Raw genomic sequence first — 22407 nt, 5'->3', positions numbered from 1 at the left:
AAATACGGTGTGACAAAAAGTATTGCAATGACCACTATTTTATTCTCTAGGGTGTTAGAAAAAAAATATATATGTTTGGGGGTTTTAAGTAATTTTCTAGCAGAAAAAACTGTTTTAGTCTTACAAACGCCAAATCTGAAAAACACCTAAGGTCTGGAAGTGATTAAATGACTCAGCCTCTCACGCTTTAGCAAATAAGCCCCTTCACATCGTTAGTAAAGGAAAAATTCTTAGAGTTCTGTGTTTAGATGTGGCATGTCTAGAAATAACTGAGATGTTATTGCAATTGGTGAAAACCTTTCCGATGTACACCTGCATGTATCCACAGCAGAGGAGTGACGTGGTACTGTGTAGTACCAATCGGTGGACACAGGTGGTACAGACGTTGTTAGGCAGTATTGATGAAAACTGGTTGCTGTACTGTTGGTTAATTTTGTGTAAGGTTGTCTCACAGTTCTCTTAGAGTGCTTCCAGCGGCGGTTGTGTGCAGAAGGCGCTTTAGGAGAATTGTTAGAAATAATAGACATAGTGGAAGTCTCTCCGTGTGCTGATGTGATGGGGTGCGTTCCTACTGGTGCGGTCCGAGGTACGGCTGAGCAGTGGTTGGTACGTGACGCGCGTACTGTCTCACCCTCTAGACCTCATGTAAAGGAAGGGCTCGGCATCGACGTGGCAGTAGTGGGCATTCAGTCCATTTCTCGCAAAGAGGTGCAGTTTGAGGTACCCGGAGACACGTTGACAGGAAATAACAGTAGTGGTAACTGTAACGAAAACGTGTGTGAGAAGCACAGTAGAGCACTGTCAGACAATTCTGAGCTATTGGTTGAGGCAGGGGAGGGCTGGCAGCCTTAGGCCTGGGGGGCAAGTGAAGTCAAGTGGCCCATAGAGCGTGGAAAAGTGATGGATCGAGGAAAACAGTCTAAGATTTTTCATGATCGCAAGAGTCTGCACAGAGGCCCCCCCTTACATCAGAGTCCGCACAGAGGCCCCCCCCTTACATCAGAGTCCGCACAGAGGCCCCCCCTTACATCAGAGTCCGCACAGAGGCCCCCCCTTACATCAGAGTCCGCACAGAGGCCCCCCCTTACATCAGAGTCCGCACAGAGGCCCCCCCTTACATCAGAGTCCGCACAGAGGCCCCCCTTACATCAGAGTCCGCACAGAGGCCCCCCCTTACATCAGAGTCCGCACAGAGGCCCCCCCTTACATCAGAGTCCGCACAGAGGCCCCCCCTTACATCAGAGTCCGCACAGAGGCCCCCCCTTACATCAGAGTCCGCACAGAGGCCCCCCCTTACATCAGATCTGATGTAAGGGGTGTTCTGGGAAACTTGATTTAAGGGTGCATGCTGTGGACTATTGTGTAAAGAGGGTCTCTGCTCACCAAAGCCTGCCCCCCCCCCCCCTCCCCTTTAACAAAGTCCACATTATACATACCTTATATATACCTTTTTATACACTGGGAGGCAGGAGAGACTTGAGAGTGTGAGCTTACCAGGATGGAGGCTGAGGCGCAGGCAGGCTGTCTGATGCTTTTTTGGGTTTAAACTTCCTGTCCAGTGCCCACACATGCCCGGGGAGTGTGGGCAGGGCAGACTCAGAAGGAGGAGGAGCAGATGAGCTCTATCTCTCCTCGTGTCTGTGCAGAGAGAGAAGGGGATGTCAGCGCTGGTGTGCGCTGAGGCTGAGCTATGTGTGAGACGAGACATAGCTCAGCCCTGCAGCCATCTACCTCGGAGCTGACACAGGCACGGCTGCACAGCGGGAGGTGAGCGGGGGCCGTGATCTGTGTTAACAGAGCTCCAGCAGGCATATTCCTGCTCTGCAAAAACAGCGTTTGGTAGTGGCGGCCGGTGGCTGTGCATAGTGTCTCCAGCCCAGGGGGAGATTTCCACCCTGCCCCCCCTGCCAGCCCTCCCCTGGGTTGAGGTACCAATGGACACAGAAGTGGTTAAAGACAGTGGTATGGAAAAATGTGCGTTGGTAGGACAATTGCTATCGGCGTGTTGGACAACAGGGGGCGCTGTGAAACTGCGGGACTGTCCCATAGGGATTAACTGCTTGCCTGTAGGTGGTCCCTCCATAGACACTGTCCTAGCAAACAAGGGGACAAGAGGTCCCAATGACAATGTTGAGTTGAGTAACCCTTTGTGGAACAGTGCCGGTGAGGTTACACAGAAGGGTGTCGTGTTGATCTCAGATGGTTTGGTTGCCAAAGGTAACCACGTGGGGGTTAGTGAACCTGAGAAACAAATGTTGTTAGTTAATGTTGAGTCAGGTAGTGAGAGCGGTCAGTCCCTGACAGACCCCGTGGAAGTAGGTCCCCAACAGTCCCAGGAGAGTAGGTCCGTGGGAGGAAAAAGAAGGATCTTGAGGCCAGCAGATAGAAGGGGTAGAGACATTGGTGCAGTGTTTCTCAATTCCAGTCCTCAGGCCCCCCCAACAGGTCAGGTTTTCAGGATTTCCCTCAGATGAAAAGGCTGTGGTGATTACTAAGGCAGTGAAACTGATCAAATCACCTGTGCAAAATAATGGAAATCCTGAAAACCTGACCTGTTGGGGGGGCCCGAGGACTGGAATTGAGAAACACTGCATTAGTGGGAGCCCACGGTTCAGGCAGAAGTGCTGGTGGAAGCACCCCCGGAAGAAGATGTGGGTGGAGTGCCCCTTTAGAGAAAAGGTTGGGCAATTTAGGACTCCTGCTGCTGATAGTTGGCACAGGGGCGCCACGGTGAAGTGTTGGTGGCAACATACCCGAAAAACATGGGCCTACGCAGCCTATTAATCTTGTAAACGCCAAATCTGAAAAACAGGCTCGGTCCTTAAAGTGGATTTTTTTTTTTTTATGTCACAATGTAGAGTATAATATTTCCTATCATCTGAGCCCAGTCTTGCCACACAGAGTTAATCCAGCTCTGAGCAATCCTCTTTTACTGTTCATTTTCACTGAAGACTTCCAGATAAAAGCCTGTCTAAATAAAAAGTCCTTTCCTCTCGCCTTGCTTTGAGTGACAGGTTATTTACATATCTAGCTTGGACATGTTTATCATATGTTATGTTTATCATAATATGAGGAGATCCACAGTTCATTGTATATTACCAGGATGTGTTATGTGGGGGAGGGGTGGATTTCTCACTTTTTATACTGTGGATCACCTCATATTATGATAAACATGTCCAAGCTAGATATGTAAATAACCTGTCACTCAAAGCAAGGAGAGAGGAAAGGACTTTTTATTTAGACAGATTTTTATGTGGAAGTCTGTTAATTTTCACTGAACTATAAAAGAGGATTGCTCAGAGCTGGATTAACTCTGTGTGGCAAGACTGGGCACAGATGATAGGAAATCTTTTATAAAAAATAAAAATGTTGGGTTTACATCCACTTAACCACTTAAGGACCCCTTCACACCGATATACGTCGGCAGGATGGCACGGCTGGGCACATCAACGTATAGGTACGTTGCTCTTTTAGCCCAGCCGTGGAGTCGTGGGCACGCGCCCGCGACCCGAAGCTCCGTGACCGCGGGATTTGCGGACCCGATCGCCGCTGGAGTCCCGCAATAGGTCCCCGGAGCTGAAGAACGGGGAGAGCCGTGTGTATTTATTATAGAAAAAAGTAAAAAATATTGCATTTTTTTCAAAATTGTCGCTTTATTTTTGTTTATAGCGCAAAAAATAAAAACCGCAGAGGTGATCAAATACCACCAAAAGAAAGCTCTATTTGTGGGAAAAAAAGGACGCCAATTTTGTTTGGGAGCACGACCGCGCAATTGTCAGTTAAAGCGACACAGTGCCGAATCGCAAAAAGGGCGCAAGGTCCTTTAGCTGCATTTTGGTCCGGGTCTTAAGTGGTTAAAGACTATAAAAAAATGTAATGCTATTCCCATCGAGCGCTGCCTTTGTGTGTTTTTTGTATCCTGCTATCCATTTTTCTAGTGGTTGGTAGCTGCACTGGGAATCAGCCTGCAAGGAGATCAGCTAAAAGTAGTTGGATCTGTATGTGCGTTATAATTAATCGAAATTAGTAGATTAATAAAAATCGATCACGAAAATTTTAATCAGTAACAGCCCTAAAGAAAACACCTAGGCTCAATCACTTTGGTTGGGTGTCCGTACATTTGTGATGATCGTTGTCCACAAAACTTTGGTCATGTTGTGATGGAATTCACTAAAATGAATATTTTGTGTTATGATTAGAACCACTGAAGAGTTGTTTTTCTTTCATTATATTCGTCTATTTCTTTTATATTCTTATATTGTTTTTATTTCTTTATCTATATAAGATATATACTACAAGTCTTATATTCCTTAAATGAAACGACAGATATAGATATATAGCCAGATTCAGAGAGACTTAGGCTGGCGTATCAGTAGATACGCCAGCCTAAGTCTGAATGTGCGCCCGCGCTAATTTAAACGTATTCTGGAAACCAGATACGCTTAAATTAGGCTTGGATACGAGCGGCGTAAGTGTCTTACACCCTCGTATCCTAAAGTGTAATTTTTAGGCTGACCGCTAGGTGGCGCTTCCATTGTGGTCGGCGTAGAATATGTAAATCAGTAGATGCGCCTATTCACGAACGTACGCCCAGCTGACGCAGTACAGATACGCCGTTTACGTAACGCATTAGCGGCCTAAAGTTATTCCACCAAATAGATGGAATAGTAATGTTAAGTATGGCCGCCGTTCCCGCTTCGAAATTTGAAAATTTTACGTTGTTTGCGTAAGTCGTCCGTGAATAGGGATTTGCGTCGTTTATGTCCACGTCGAAATCAATAGGCCCGTGCGGCGGACTTAGCCGCAATGCACACTGGGAAATGTAGGCATACGGCGCATGCGCAGTTGCAAAAAAACGTCAATCACGTCGGGTCAAGCCTAATTATCATAAAACACGCCCCCTCAGCCAAATTTGAATTAGGCGCCCTTACGCCCGCCCACTTTAGGCTACGCCGCCGTAACTTCACAGGCAAGTACATTGTGAATCATGTACTTGCCTCGCTAACTTACGGCGGTGTAGCCTAAATGCCTTAAGCTACGCCGCCGCAAGTATGCGCTCGCCATCCTGAATCTAGCTAATAATGTTTTAAAGTTACAATTCAAAGAAGTTATGTCAGATTATGGAGTTAAGTCTCGGCCCGGGAAAATAATAGCAAACAGATGTCTCAAACCCCTCCCTTTTACTGCTCGCTCTCCACTCCAAAGCCCCCCTTCTTTCTCTCTCCAGTATGAACCCTGGAAGATTGCGTATGGGACCCTGTATGCTGCAGGGGACTTTTGTGCCACATGGCAAAAAGAACGTGTGCAGCATGTAAGCAGCTGTCAGTGATAGGGCAGTCTAGTGCTGCAAGAGCAAGTGGTAAAGTAATCATATGTGTTCATACTGCAGTCAAATTGTTTATGTTTTTGTAAGTATTTACGTTTAACACTTCTGCCTCTAGAGTGTCTCCAACACCATTTTGGAGGAGCCCTGTTTCTGATAGGCCGCACGAGATCTCGAGAGATTTGGGCGACCATCTTTGTGTGGTTTCTTTTTATAGTAAAGCTCAGGCAAGTTTTTAGGCAGAACACGTGTGGATGTAGATAGGGACAGAGACCCTGCTTGTGAGGGAGAGACAGGAGAAGCCAGGGAGAGTGTTCCGGCCTGTGAGGGATAGTTTAGGGGTCCTGCAGTGGTAACCTTGGTCGGATGAAAGACTCCCAGCTGCTACGGGTAATGTGTTTCCAGCCTCTTCCAATAAGCATTGTGAACTGGGGTATATAATATGCCATTAAGTGGGAAGTGCCTGTGATACTCAGAAAGCCACATCGCTTAGAACTACAGTATCTGTACTGCATATCTGTGCCTCCATGCCTGGAGAGGAATCCTTTGCCATTTGATTGTAAAGACTGTTACTACTGTGTTTCCCCGAAAATAAGCCCGGGTCTTATATTAATTATGCCAACAAAAGACACAGTAGGGCTTATTTTCGGGGTAGGTCTTACTATGTATTGTGCTGTCTTCTCCCCCCTCTCCCTCCCTGTCAGGAATCCCCAGTGTGAACTGAGTTAAAATGATTGTAAAATCCTACAATCCACTCTATTACAGTATTATACAGGGTGGGCCATTTATATGGATACACCTTAATAAAATGGAAATGGTTGCCGCCATGGTCACCACCCATCTTGAAAAGTCCCCCCCCCTTATATATACTAATGTGCCACAAACAGGAAGTTAATATCACCAACCATTCCCATTTTATTAAGGTGTATCCATATAAATAGCCCACCCTGTATAATGTACAATGTGCGTGTTCCTGTAATATAATTGTGCCAAATAACTTTGTTATAGCGCCATTCTGTGCTTCTGTGACCCGCCGGAGTTCTCTTCCCCACAATTATATTACAGAAACACACACATTGTACATTATATACTACTGTAATAGAGTGGATTTTAGGATTTTATAAGCATTTTTAACTAGGGCTTATTTTCGGGGTAGGTCTTATATTGCAGCCCTCCTGGGAAAATAATGCTAGGTCTTATTTTCAGGGTAGGTCTTATTTTTGGGGAAACAGGGTACTACCGCCTCTCGGTAATAAACGTTACCTTGTTCAAAGAACTTTACGTGTGTCTCCCTCAGTGAATCGCCGCACCCCTCACCCCGCTTACAAGCATGCCAAGAATAAACTCACAGGGGCGTGTAATAAGGGACTGAACTATATGAACTGAACCAATCAGTATGCTTATCTGTATGATGTCATTTTGTTGAGAAAAAGACCAATAAAGTCCAGCCCCTTCCTCTTTGGCTGAACGTTGGAAAGGTGAACGATGTAGAATGTTTCTCTCTCTGGTCTGCGTGTTTCACTATTATGATTTGGGTCAACGGCAGAATGGGGTTCGCCCTAAAATCGCGTCAGAGGTCTCAATTCTTATCAATGTAGTGTACCGCCCAATGAACAAGTCCCCTTGAAAAGCACATGCCAAGACAGTTGATTGTTTGTGTATTTCTTTATTGCTTTGCTCTGGGAATACTCCAACCCAGTCTTTTCACTCACAGATACACAGAAAGCACCTGCGGGTTTTTCCCATTTTGCTTTTTCCTCCTTGGTCTCCCTCCCATTCCAAAAACTTAGCACAGACATCTGGACAGAACACTGGGTGAGGAGAGGGAGGTCGGGGCCTCAAACACACACGTACTGCACAATATACTAGACTGGGTACACAGGTGAAGCACAAGAACCCGACGGGACGGGACGGGGGGGTTCTGCTTAGAATTGTCCACAGACTGAAGCAACCAAAGTTGTCCTAACAAGGTGCGCAAATCCACTTTGACCTTCAGCAGCCAATCAGCGTTTGCCATTTTTCTTGAAGATGGAAGCCAACGTGCTCCCTGTGATTGCTGGGCACTTCATACCATCTTGCGGCGTGTCGTTAAAAGAAGGTTCTTTGTGTTACAACAAGGAGAACACATCGATATCGCATGTAATGGTCATGGAAGTGTTTCTAAAAAGGCTTGCTCTGTATGGATTTCAACTAAAGTGCCGTCGTTAATTTTTATTTTTTTTCTTCAAAAAGAAAACATTTTTGAGCAATTGATTATTTACTTGAGCCGTCCGGGAACAAACGGAATGATTCATTTTTGATTCACAACACCAGGATGATATTCTAAGAAATTAGTAAATAATATTTCTGTTGCTTAATGGTTGAGAGGTGTCGCTGTATTGACTCCATCCGCATTACAGTTGTCATACGCCGGCGTCTGGTGATTGGTTGGGTATTTGTGGTAGAGACGAATGAAAGTGATTTTTTTAGCATTCACATTACCACTGATGCCTTTATTTCAAGTAATGCTAGATTTTGATTGCTATGCCCTTGGGTGGCAATCAACACCAGGCCCGTCACTACAGGACAGGCAAAACAAACAATTGCTTGGGGCCCCAAGCTGATCTGGGGCCCCCGACTTCCCCTTCCCAGGCTGTAGCGTGGCCGAGCTCCTCTTCCTTCCTCCTGTCTGTTCCCGGCCGGACTGACAGGAAGTGCACACTGAGTGCTCACTTCCTTTCAGTCCGGCCAGGAACACAGGAAACTGAATTTCCTGTGCCGCGCGGTACCCGGCCGAGGCGCTATCTGATTGGGAACTGGGGACCCATAATGATAGAACACCGGACTGACAGGAGGAAGAGGAGCTCGGCCACGCTACAGCGGCAGCCTACAGGGAAGAAGGGGAGAATAGAAAAACATAGGGATTAGGGAGGGGGGTGCTTGGGGGGGGGGGCATTTTGCTTGGGGCCCCCAAATTCATTCAAACGCCCCTGATCAACACCCTTAGTAAATATAGTGCCACATCCTTAATAAATGTTTAAGAAAAATGGTAGAAAAGATGGACTTTGTAGGCACTACTTAGGAAAGTAAAAAAATAGATTTTAATAATCCATAAATATAATACAATTTGAAGATGCCAATTGCATCAGGAAAGATATATAAAACACTTAAAAAAAAAAAAAAAAAAACAGATGTCAAGATGTATGACCAGGTGAAACAACCACAGATATACGCTAGGATAGTTGTTGACTTTGTCGCCAACAGAACATGACGCATAAAGTTGATATGGCCTGGGTCGACACCATCAGGGTCTTGACAAGTGTAGAAGTTGCTCAAATGTTGCTCAACATGTTTCACGGAACGTAGCCGCTTTCTCAGGAGCTTTTGAACTACAACATAAAAAAGATAATAAATACAAACAGAAAGGATATTAAGACATACGCTAATAACAGATCCACAAAGTTTGCGATCGTGAAAAAGCACTGGGTAATTAGTAAGGTGGGACAGTAGCCTCTCATGCTGGCAAAGCATGCGATCATGGTGGTTATTCTTCAAAAACACCATTAGATTGGTGAGTGTACCTTACTAATTACTCGGTGCTTTTTCATGATCGCAAACTTTGTGGATCTGTTGGCGTATGTCTTAATATCCTTTCTGTTTGTATTTGTTATCTTTTCTATGTTGTAGTTCAAAAGCTCCTGAGGAAGCGGCTACGATCCGCGAAACGTGTTGAGCAACATTTGAGCAACTTCTACACTTGTCAAGACCCTGATGGTGTCGACCCAGGCCATATCAACATTATGCGTCATGTTCTGTTGGCGACAAAGCCAACAACCATCCTAGCGTATATCTGTGGTTGTTTCACCTGGTCATACATCCTGACATCTGTTTTTTATTAAGTTTTTTTATATATCTTTCCTGATGCAATTGGCATCTTTGAATTTGTATTATATTTATATATTATTAAAATCAACTTTTTACATTCCTAAGTTGTGCCTACAAAGTCCATCTTTTTTACAATTTTTCTGAGGCCCCGTACACACGAGGAGACATGTCCGATGAAAACGGTCCGCGGACCTGGGAGCTTTTGGTCTGATGTGTGTACACACCATCAGACCAAAATTCCCGCGGACAGAGAACGCGATGACGTAGAAGACACCGACGTTCTCAAACACGGAAGTGCAATGCTTCCACGAATGCGTCGAATCAATTCGACGCATGCGCGGGATTTCGGGACGCTGGTTACACGTCATAACCAGCGGACATGTCCGATTAGGTGTACTAACCATCGGACATGAAACTTTTGTCCGCTGGAAACCTGTCCGCTAGGCCGTACACACGGTCGGACATGTCCGCGGAAACTGGTCCGCGGACCAGTTTCAGTGGACATGTTCGACCGTGTGTACGCCACATTTATTTCAAGTAATAACGGTTTATGGTAATCATAAAGGCCCGTACACACGATCAGACTTTTTAACAACGGTCCGACAGACGTGTTTGATCGGACAATCCGACCGTGTGTATGTTCCATCGGACAATTGTTTTTTTTTTTTTTTTCTCTGACAAATTTTCGCTGTTAATTGTCTTAAACTTTCTATCAACAAATGTCTGATGGAGGATAATCCAACCAAAGTACAAACACGCATGCTCAGAACCAATGCTAAAGATCAGCCAACAACCGCAGTTGCCCAAAGGGTGGCGGTAAAGAGCTGAAAAACCACGTGATTTGGTGAAAGTTGGCTGAAAATGTTCTGCCGTGTGTATGCATACCAAGCTCACGGGCAGCGCCCTTTCAGAGCAAATTTCACGGAAAAGTCATTTGGAAGTCCGATCGTGTGTATGAGGCTTTAGAATGAGATCATGGCGTCAAGAGGCCAAAATGAAAGCCCAACTCCAGCCCAAACCTCTGTTGGGTTTTTATTTGCTGTCTGTTGCTCCATTGGTATAGCCAAGCCGGACATAGATGGTTCAAATCTCGGGTGGTTCAGCAGGGACAAGATTCAAACCATTAATGGGCAGGCCGATTGTACCCAAGTGGATCCATCGATTGACTTGGGTACAAACAGCATGTCAGATTTTTACATGTGATTGCTGTCAGCGGCTAGCAATAATTACTGTGTGGTCCCAGCATGGATGACTCCCCGCACCATCCCCCCTGCTGGGAGAACACAATAGCTCCACGGGAGGGATCCCATTGACAGTGTTAATGGGAGAACCAAGCGATTTTCTTTCCTGCAACCCATGGTGGTTGCATCATCTATGGCCTGCCTTAGCCCACAGCGTTTTAATGCACAAATGTGAAGCATCTATAGCCTCATACACAAGATCGGACTTCAGATGGACTTTTCCGTGGATTTTGCTCCGAAGGGCATTGTCCGTGAACTTGGTATGCATACACACGGTTCAGCCAACAAACACGAACGTAGTGATGTAATAGACGTACTACGTGTTTTTTTCTGCTCTTTACCGCCACCCTTTGGGCAACTTCTGCTATTGTTGTCTGATCTTTAGCATCGGTTCTGAGCATGTGTGTTTGTACTTTGGACTTGTGTGCACACAATCAGATTAGCCGACGTAGGACATTTGTTGCCGGGAAGTTTGTCTGTTCACACAGCGAACATTTGTCCGATGAAAAAGCGAAAAAAAGTTTGTCCGATGGAGCGTCCACATGGTCGGATTGTCTGCTAAAACAGGTCCGTCAGAGGTTGGTTGTCAAAAAGTCAGATCGTGTGTACGGGCCTTAAGTCTTGTGGTGCACTGCCTTGAAACAAATTTGTGCGGGTGCCACTTTTTTGGCATTGTGTTGCGCTGCTAGTCCATTCATAAATAGACAGCCTTCTTGCAGCAAGCCTCAATGCATCAAATAACATACGGGTCCAAAAATGGGGAATGGTTTTAAATAGTGATAGGCAACTTTTTTGATATAGGGGGCCTCAAATGCAGCCCCTGACATCAACAAAGGGCCACACATAAAATTCAGACACACAAAATGATATAGTCAAAACTACAGGTAAGATATCATACAACTATGATACAAGAGATTGTCAGAGGCTGTCAACATAATATGGGCGATGGTCAGAAACTGCTGACATGGTACAGGAGATGGTCAGAAACAGTGCAGCTTATGGTCAGAGACTGCAGACATGATACATGATACAAGAGATGGTCAGAAACTACAGATATGCAGGGATGGACTGGCCATTGGGACTACAGGGAGTTTCCAGGTGGGCCGATGGCTCAGTGGGCCGGCTTCAGTGACAGCGGACCGCCGCCCCCCCTCCGCTCCTCTGTCTCTCCCTTCCCGCAGCGCTCACCTCCTCTCCCTCCCCGCAGCGCTCACCTGGGGGGAACAGAGAAGCAAGGGGAGGACCAGAGGAGCATGGGGGAGGGGACAGAGGAGCATGGGGGAGGGGACAGACAGCTGACGCAACAGCTATGGCCTGGAAGTTTCTCACTTCTGCCTAATCTTGTCCCATAAGGGGGGGCACCGAACTGATTCTTTGCCCCGGGTGAAATAATGTCTAGCTTCCCCACTGGTACTGCCTATAAGAGTACCAGTACCAGCCGTTCTACTCTAATAAAGCCTAGTGGCTAGTGAAGGTGGAGAGGGGGCTTGGGTGGCGGGGGGGGGGGGTGGGTGCGGGAGTTGTCCGGCCGCCATGAGAGAGACCTGTCAAAGTGGGCCAGTCTGGATGAAGTCCAGGGCCGAATTTTTGTCTGAGTCCAGCCCTGCAGATATGGTACAGGATATGATCAGAGACTGCAGATATGGTACATGCTATGATCAGAGACTGCAGATATGGTACATGCTATGATCAGAGACTGCAGATATGGTACAGGATATGATCAGAGACTGCAGATATGGTACATGCTATGATCAGAGACTGCAGATATGGTACAGGATATGATCAGAGACTGCAGATATGGTACAGGATATGATCAGAGACTGCAGATATGGTACAGGATATGATCAGAGACTGCAGATATGGTACAGGATATGATCAGAGACTGCAGATATGGTACATGCTATGATCAGAGACTGCAGATATGGTACAGGATATGATCAGAGACTGCAGATATGGTACATGCTATGATCAGAGACTGCAGATATGGTACAGGATATGATCAGAGACTGCAGATATGGTACAGGATATGATCAGAGACTGCAGATATGGTACAGGATATGATCAGAGACTGCAGACATAGTACAGGATATGATCAGAGACTGCAGATATGGTACATGCTATGATCAGAGACTGCAGATATGGTACAGGATATGATCAGAGACTGCAGATATGGTACATGCTATGATCAGAGACTGCAGATATGGTACAGGATATGATCAGAGACTGCAGATATGGTACATGCTATGATCAGAGACTGCAGATATGGTACAGGATATGATCAGAGACTGCAGATATGGTACAGGATATGATCAGAGACTGCAGATATGGTACAGGATATGATCAGAGACTGCAGACATAGTACAGGATATGATCAGAGACTGCAGATATGGTACAGGATATGATCAGAGACTGCAGATATGGTACAGGATATGATCAGAGACTGCAGATATGGTACAGGATATGATCAGAGACTGCAGATATGGTACAGGATATGATCAGAGACTGCAGATATGGTACAGGATATGATCAGAGACTGCAGATATGCTGCATGAGACTTTTAGAAGCTATGAACATGGTGTAGTAGTTATTGAAAACTGAGGACATGCTTCAGGAGACAACCATAGACTGGAGACATATTGCACGAGACTGCTAGAAATCGCTGCTATAACAGGGCAATAGGAAATACGGATTATGCCCCGTACACACGGTCGGAAATTCCGACAGCAAAAGTCCGATGTGAGCTTTTGACCGGAAATTCCGACCGTGTGTATGCTCCATCGGACTTTTGCTGTCGCAATTTCCACCAGCAAAAGATTGAGAGCAGGTTCTTGATTTTTCCGCCGTAAAAAAATCCTATGGGAAAATCGGATCGTCTGTAGCAATTCCGATGTGCAAAATTCCGACGCATGCTCTGAAGCATTGAAATTAATTTTCTCGGCTTGTCGTAGTGTTGTACGTCACTGCGTACTTGACGGTCAAAAGTTCAGAGAACTTTTGTGTGAACTTTTGTGTGACCGTGTGTATGCAAGCCAAGCTTGGGTGGAATTCCGTCGGAAAAACCATCCTAGGTTTTTCCGACGGAAAATCCGATCGTGTGTACGGACATTAGTGTCTACAGTAGCCCTGTGAGCCACACAAAAAGTGTCAAAAGGCCGCAGGTTGGACACCAGGGGGTTAGATTATCTCCCTAGTGACAACCCTTCCCTTCTTTCTTGAGGTGAGATGGAAGGCAACCCGTTGGGATGACCTTGGCATTTTATATGGATGCCTGGCTGCTAAGAAGCTACATAGACCTACAATGGTATTGGAAACATCATTATTATGTGAAATATTTAGCTCTTAATACAGATATGGATTCACAACCACCAACACTGTATTGCTCTTAGGGCCTCTCCATTGTAATCTTGCACCACACTCTGAGATAATTGTCTACTACTGCTACATACGGATTTTTTTTCATTGTTTAGTACCGTGCCATGTGATAACTATGGGGCAAAATGCTAAAACATGACCCAATATTGTTTTACACCATAAGGCAACAGAAAAAAAATAACCAATATTTATAATTCAGGAGCGTACATTATCATGACCTGGGGGGGTGTTCACTCAAACATTGATGGGAGGCCAACGTGAATCATTTATGAGCTGCAGTTAGAGGTTTCGTCCACCGGGTGGCAGAAAAACACTTCCGACTCTGGACGGGTGGATATTACTTGAAGGTCGATGGTTGGATTGAATTTGACTTATTTGGACGATTTAAACAGTTTTCCGGAAGAAATAATAATAATAAAAAATAAAAAATGTATACTTGTTGCAGTTGCCATGTTGTTCTTTTCTGGGGGGCAGAATTGTGTACTTCACCTGTGTCCCAAATGAACAAATTCCAAAGTACTTTAATAGAAAAATAAACACGTACAATCTCTTTAACCCGTTTGCCAACGGAAGAGAGCTGCACTGCAGTTCCCCAGTTGGCAAGCAGGGCCTCTTCATCCCAAGACTAAAGGGTTTTTCAGTTAGCTGCGCATATTGCCTACAACAAAGTTGTCTCTAAAAACAGATACAAGTTGTTCTCTAAGAACCGTGTCAATGCTCCCTGTTGCCTTGTGCTTCTGGTTTTTTTCGTCACTTGAGATCATCGATAAAAAAAAAAAAAAAGAAGAAAACTCTTGGTTTAAAAGTAGATTTGAATTGTAGGAATGCAGAACCCCTTGAGTAGATGAGGACTAGTGTTGAGCAGAATACGCCATATTCGATTTCGCGATATATCACGAATATATAGCCGAATATTCGAGAAATATTCGCTAAATTCGAATATTCGTGATATTTTATCGAAATGAAATGTTTGCGAAATTTCGCTATTGCGAATGCGAAAATAATTGCGAAATTTCGACAACTGCGGTAGGAGCCCTCTGATTGGCTCAGAATATTCGTGATATTTTATCGAAATTTCGCAAAATGCGAATGCGATATTTATTGCGGAATTTCGACAACTGCGGTAGGAGCCCTCTGATTGGCTCAGAATATTCGTTATATTTTATCGAAATTTCGCAAAATGCGAATGCGATATTTATTGCGGAATTTCGACAACTGCGGTAGGAGCCCTCTGGCTCAGAATATTCGTGATATTTTATCGAAATTTCGCAAAATGCGAATGCGAAATTGATTGCGGTAGGAGCACTCTGGCTCTGATGCAAAAGAAGGGCGGAGAAAATAATCGCGCAATATTCCTATTGCCGAATATTCGGCAATATAAAATGATCGCTTCAGCTACTCGGCCCAAGGTCTCTAATCATACAGCAATGCTTTTAGACGTCGATGGAGATCACTAGGATGTGATCTGTTCTAAAAATAAAATTGAAAAAATCCGAATATTCGGAATAGCGAATATTGACCGCGAAATTCGAGATATTCGCGAATACTCGAATATGCCATATTCGAGCCGAATATTCACAATACGAATATTCGTGAGCAACACTAATGAGGACCAGGGCCATCTCAATAGCATCATGGCCCCCCCGGGCAAAGTAATGCATTGGGGCCCCTACCAGCCTGCCCCACATTTACGCACCTACTCTCAAGAATTCAAGTTTAAATAGTTGATAGAATTAAAAAAAAAAAAAAAATATATATATATATATATATATATATATATATATATATATATATATATATATATATATATATATATATATATATATATATATATATATATATATATATATATATATATTACTTTAAATAAAATAGATTTTAAACAATAAGAAAACATGTCCTATATCAAAGACTAAATCAACACAAAGAGCACAGGGGGAGGCAGAAGGACATCAGGAGGGCAAGTTCTGGCACGCTGCTTGGGACACCCTGGTAAAACGTTGTAAAATCCACGAATATCCTAGCAGATATGGGACAGTTGGCAAGTATGATGTAATTCAAGATTATCATGGGGCCCCTGGGCAGTGCCCACGTGTGCCCAGGCATTAAGACAGCCCTGATGAGGACAGTCCATTTTATAAACTTTTTTGGAGGCAGCTCTATGTCTACAGGGGTATCCCAAGGAGTCCCCCCAAAAATTGTAGAGTCTTGGAAAAATTTGAGCGCCACAACAATTGGATCAAGTTTGGGTTTTTTATTTAAATACAATGTAACAATAGAAATCCAATGCGTTTCAAGGGTTCACATATCTCCCTTCATCAGGGCTTTGTACTGTATGGTGACAATGAATACAAATGTGTACTGGACTTGTACACAGAGAACGGGTTTGGTAGCAGTTGGCCACCAGCGTGACCGCCATACAAGGCATTGGCTTTATACCTTTATATTGTATTTAATAAAACCTCATAATGGACTTATCCAATCATCCAACCAGACGTAGTTTTTAATTTTTTTTGTCAATTTTTCTTGGTTTTAATGAGTAATAGTTCCTCTTTTGTTCCACTCATCATACATCAGTTCGAATCGGTTGAAACCATGCTTCATCTGGCCTTCATGAAATAAGGCAAGTCACCAAATTTATCATGGGCGACACAGAATAACGAGCTCTACTAAGACAGTAGGAGGAGCGAACTGCTATGACACCATGGACACGCGGCTCTTTATTCTGACACCCTGAGGCCATTTTGTTCTTGAAATGCAGCCAACAGATTCAGTAGCAACCAAACGCTACATTTCATGGCTTGGTCAAGCTGATCTATACACAAAAATGGCTGCCAAGTGGTGGCTTTTTGCAATAATACAAGTGTCTATTGGGATGAAGAGGTTACAAAACACACTGTTATCCCCCTATATATCCATATAGTTATATATTTATATATATTTGTACATTTTTATATAGTTTCTGTGGAGCCCGAACCTCTCCAGGCCTAGCTTTTTGGAGCAGCCGTTTTCTCTGGTGGGGTTTTGGAGGCGGTAGCTGGTTTCAGTCGTTCCTCCTCCGTCTTGCCTCTTCCGATAGAAGACCCGGGGCAGGGAGGGCTGTACGCACACCCATCCGCCTCCGAACTACAGTCACTCACGTCTGTGATTTCCAAGTCTGAGTCAGAATCCGGTTCCTGTTTTCCTTCGGGCGGGTCAGCTCTGTCTCTTCTCGCTCCCCCGGCACCCGCCAGGTCTCCGCTTCGGGGTATAGGTTGGGAAGTGAGGCCGGTGCAGAGCCTTGGCACTCCTGGAAGGAGGGTGGCCGACCTGTCCAAGGACTCGCCGGGGATCAGAGAGATGGGGGGAGGAATCTGGGACAGGGAGCTGGGGTAGAAATGTGGTGGGTAGAGGGAGGTAGGCAGCTTGGAGCCGCTGAGGGGGAAAGAGCTGGAGAGGTAGGGGTTAAATCCCCACGGGTACTCAGGAAATGGCGAGTTACGGTTGTATGGGGGCAACAAGGTCGGAGGCTTAGTGTAACCAGAACCTGTAGAAGAAAAAGGGTAAAATAAATCAGACAAGTGAATAAACTCCAACCGACCTCAAATTTAGTTTTTTTTATTTAATAAAATTTGTAAAGCAGACGCCAAACCAACCAGCTTTAAGTGTAAATTCAGCCCAAACTTTTTTCATTGGTATTGTACAAAGAGGGGGAAGGGTTAGAACCTCTAAGTTTTTATGGCTGTTTGTCCAGCTTAGATATTTACCTGCACTTCTTGGGCCAGATCCAAAAAGAAGTTACGCTGGCGTATCTATTGATACGCCACGTAACTGCTAGGTTGCTCCGGCGTATCTTTGTTTTGTATCCACAAAACAAGATACGCCTGAAGCTGGGCTAGATCCGACTGGCGTACGTCTTAGTACGCCGTCGGATCGAAGGTGCATATTTGAGCTGGCCGCTAGGTGGCGTTTCCGTCGATTTCCGCGTCGAGTATGCAAATTAGCTAGATACGGCGATCCACGAACGTACGTCCGGCCGGCGCATTTTTTTTCTGTCGTTTCCGTAAGACTTTTTTCGGCGTATAGTTACCCCTGCTATATGAGGCGTATCCTATGTTAAGTATGGACGTCGTTCCCGCGTCGAATTTTGAAAATTTTACATTGTTTGCGTAGGGCTTCGCGTAGAATGAAGTTCACGTCACGTCATTGGCTTGTTGCGGGTTAATTTCAAGCATGCGCACTGGGATACCCCCACGAAAGGCGCATGCGCCGTTCAGAAAAAACGTCATTTACGTTGGGTCAAGTAAAATTAACATAAAACACGCCCACATCTTTATCATTTGAATTCCACGCCCTTACGCCGGCAGATTTACGCTACGCTGCCGTAACTTTGAGAGGCAAGTGCTGTATTCACAAAGCACTTGCCTCTAAAGTTGCGGCGGCGTAGCGTTACTAAGATACGCTACGCCTGCCGAAAATTACGATCTGCTACGTGGATCTGGCCCCTTGTGTTCAGAGGCAAACAGAAAATGAAAATTTCCCCAAAATTTAGGTAACTCCAGCAGTTGCCACTGGAAAAAGTGCCCCATTGAAAGACGCCCCCTCCACACCTGTTTCGGTGACGACTACAAATTTTAGATCCCCCCCTTGAAAAGACACCAAGGCAAATAGGACCAGCGCACGACAATATACGTCGACACAATGGCTCCTGTGGCCAAATGGACGTACATGTATGTCCCCTTTAAGATGTGACATTGTGGGCGCGTGGGCGCCGCAAGCTCTGAGTCTGACGGCAGGTCCCACGGGCACCTTATCCGCTGGGATTTCCTGCCGGGATTGTCTCAAGGAGAGGAAGAACGGGGAAAGGCTGATGTAAACAAGCATCTCCCCAGTCTTCCTAGTGACAGGACACTGATCACCGCTCCCTGTAATCCGGAGCGGTGTTCAGTATCGTGTCACACATAGCCCATCCCCCCCTACAGTTGGAAGCACTCCCTAGGACACACTTAACCCCTTCAGCGCCCCCTACTGGTTAACCCCGTCACTGCCAGTGTCATTTTTACAGTAACAGTGCATTTTTATAGCACTGATCGCTGTAAAAATGACAATGGTCCCAAAATGGGCATCAAAAGTGTCCGATGTGTCCGCCATAATGTCGCAGTCACGATAAAAATCGCTGATCGCCGCCATTACTAGTAAAAAAAATATTAATAAAAATGCCATAAAATTATGCCCTATTTTGTAGACGCTATAACTTTTGCCCAAACCAATCAAACGCTTATTGCGATTTTTTTTTTTTTTTTTTTTTTTTAAACAAAAATATGTAGAAGACTACGTATCGGCCTAAACTGAGAAAAAAAAATTATATATTTTTTGGGGATATTATAGCAAAAAGTAAAAAAATATAGCTTTTTTTGTTTATAGCGCAAAAAATAAACTCTGAGGTGATCAAATACCACCAAAAGAAAGCTCTATTTATTTTTGCTAAGGATAAGAGTAATGTACCCAATCGGCTTCCCCCTTTCATTGTCTAAAGCTCTGCTGCTACAAAGAAAGGGAGAATCTCATTGGTTGCTTTTTTTTATCCACAAGATCTTATGAGACATTAAAGGTTTTTAAAGCTTAAGACTCACCTGATCCCAAGAAAGGGAAAGCAGCTTCTAGGCAAAGTTTTTCCGTGTCTGGTGCAGAAAGAGGACGATCCAAGAGTGGTGGGCGACCGGACGAAGAGAAAAGGGACTGCAGAGCCTACAAAACAGACATCCAATTCTTTAGAATATAAATAGGTTACATGGAAAAATTATTAGAAAACAGCTTAGAGGGGTTGTAAAGGAAAAACATTTTTTCCCTAAATAGCTTCCTTTACCTTAGTGCAGTCCTCCTTCACTTACCTCATCCTTCCATTTTGCTTTTAAGTGTCCTTATTTCTTCTGAGAAATCCTCACTTCCTGTTCTTCTGTCTGTAACTCCACACAGTAATGCAAGGCTTTCTCTCTGGTGTGGAAAAAGTCTCTTGAGGGGGCGAGCAGGAGAGTCAGGACGCTCTCTACTTTGCAGATAGAGAAAGGAGCTGTGTGTTGGTTGGCGTCCTGACACTCCTGCTCGCCCCCTCCCCCCTCAAGAGGCTTTCTCCACACCAGGAAGAAAGCCTCGCATTACTGTGTGGAGTTACAGACAGAAGAACAGGAAGTGAGGATTTCTCAGAAGAAATAAAAGCAAAATGGAAGGATGAGGTAAGTGAAGGAGGACTGCACTAAGGTAAAGGAAGCTAATTAGGGGAAATTTTTTTTCCTTTACAACCCCTTTAACCATCTGGCACACGGCATTCTCCTGAACATTAGATTTACTCTCATGCCGCGTACACACGATCGGATTTTCTGTCGGAAAAACCTTGGATGGTTTTTCCAACGGAATTCCGCTCAAGTTTGTCTTGCATACACACGGTCACACAAGTTCTCTAAACTTTCGACCGTCAAGAACACGTGACGTGCAACACTACGATGAGCCGAGAAAATGAAGTTCGATGCTTCCGAGCATGCGCCGAATTGTTTCTGAGCATGCGTCGGCATTTTACGCGTCGGAATTACTACAGATGATCGGAATTTTGGATTTGATTTTTTTCCGTCGGGAAAATTTAAGAACCAGCTCTCGTATTTTTGTTGGCGGAAATTCCAACACGAAAAGTCCGATGGAGCCTACACAGGGTTGGAATTTCCGACCAAAAGCTCACATCAGACTTTTCTTGTCCGAATTTCCCACCGTGTGCAAGCGGCGGCATCAAGCTGGTTATGTACAGTTGACAGAGTCTCTTTATAAGGCCACGTTGACATGTAATTGTTGAAGTGATCCTGAAGTCATGTCCACCAAAGTGTGTAAACTAATGCCGCATACACACGACCGTTTTTCGGGCTCTAAAAAATGAAGTTTTTTTTTATGTCATTAAACGATCGTGTGTGGGCTTCAGAGCATTTTTCGGGTTCTGAAAAACGGGCAAATTTTTTTTTTTTCGAACATGCTCTATTTTTTCACGACGTTTTTAACGTTGTCGTTTTTCAGGTTGTAAAAAATGGTCGTGTGTGGGCTTTAACGACGTAAAAAACCTGCACATGCTCAGAAGCAAGTTATGAGACGGGAGCGCTCGTTCTGGTAAAACTAGCGTTGGTAATGGAGTAAGCACATTCATCACGCTGTAACAGACAGAAAAGCGTGAATCGTCTTTTACTAACACGGAATCATCTAAAGCAGCCCCAAGGGTGGAGCCATCCGAATGGAACTTCCCCTTTATAGTGCCGTTGTACGTGTTGTACGTCACCGCGCTTTGCTAGAGCATTTTTTTTTTCACGAACGTGTGTAGGCAAGGCCGTTTTAATGATCAAGTTGAAAAAAACTTCGTTTTTTCTAGAGCCTGAAAAACTTAATTTTTTTACAACCCGAAAAAGTATCGTGTGTACGCGGCATAAGATTACAGGAAACTGCCAACACCAAGTTCCTTGAGTTTAGGTAGGACCTTGATCTAAGGCAGCCATTGTCAACATTTTAACCTTGAAGATCCCATGAAATAATGTTTGATCTCAGGAAACCCCGCTAATTATTATTATATTTACAGCTCACGGTACATTAGTGTGATGGTCAAAAAGATTCTTATCAGTGGCGGTTCGTCCATAGAGGGCGCTGGAGCGCCGCCCCCCCTCTGGCTCTCGCACCGCCACTGAGTCTAATAACATAGATTCATGCATTGCATGAATGTATTTTATTGCTGCCGCTGTTCTATTCAGATGGCCGGACCTTGAGCGCCGACCACCTGAATAACTGCAGCTGGTTGGCTGTACGGAAGTGCCTATCAGAGCCAGCTCTGATAGGCTTTCAGAGTACAGCCTTCAGCCTTCCGGAAGCTTATCCAGGGAACGTACGGGGGGCGTCTCAGCCAATCAGGTTGACCGGTTCTGGCTACCGGTAACCTGATTGGCTAAAGCGTCATCGAGGGCGGGAGAAGACATCGGGGGACGTGGATGGCTGACTCCAGTAAAGGTAAGTGCCGGGCGGGGGGGAAAGCGGCGATGAAGGGCACAGTGACATCAATGGGCACAGTGGCGACAATAGGCACAGTGGGGACAATGGGCACAGTGGGGACAATTGGCACAGCTGCATGAATGGTCACAGTGGCGACAATTGAAGGGCACAGTGACATCAATTGGCACAGTGGTGACAATTGGCACAGTGGTGACAATTGGCACAGTGGTGACAATTGGCACAGTGGCGACAATTGGCACAGTGGCAACAATTGATGGCACAGTGGCTGTGTTTGATGGCATGGCACAGTGGCTGTGTTTGATGGCATGACACAGTGGTGCGAATTGATGGCACAGTGGCTGCGTTTGATGGCATGGCACAGTGGCTGCGTTTGGCATGGCACAGTGGTGCGAATTGATGGCACAGTGGCTGCGTTTGATGGCATGGCACAGTGGCTGTGTTTGATGGCTCGGCACAGTGGTGTGAATTGATGGCACAGTGGTTGCGTTTGATGGCATGGCATAGTGACTGCTTTTGATGGCATGGAACAGTGGTGACAATTGATGGCACAGTGACTGCATTTGGCATGGCACAGTGGTGCAAATTGATGGCACAGTG

General features: G+C 45.1%; 1 protein-coding gene across 1 annotated transcript in view; it reads right to left on the bottom strand.

Moving 5' to 3' along the window:
• Positions 1-16039: 16039 nt before the first annotated feature.
• Positions 16040-22407, bottom strand: part of ERFL (ETS repressor factor like) — a 28740-nt gene continuing 22372 nt past the window's right edge. Inside the window, exons 4-5 of the mRNA XM_040327328.1 lie at positions 19413-19527; positions 16040-17326 (exon numbers count right to left, since the gene is read on the bottom strand). Of these exons, the coding sequence (XP_040183262.1) occupies positions 16788-17326; positions 19413-19527 (654 nt within the window). The 3' untranslated portion in view covers positions 16040-16787. The remainder of the gene's footprint in view (positions 17327-19412; positions 19528-22407) is intronic.

Source organism: Rana temporaria, chromosome 10 (assembly GCF_905171775.1).
Source record: "Rana temporaria chromosome 10, aRanTem1.1, whole genome shotgun sequence".
In the NCBI taxonomy this organism is placed as follows: domain Eukaryota; kingdom Metazoa; phylum Chordata; class Amphibia; order Anura; family Ranidae; genus Rana; species Rana temporaria.
Note: the sequence above shows the minus strand (reverse complement) of the source record. Positions and strands in the feature narration are given on the sequence as shown.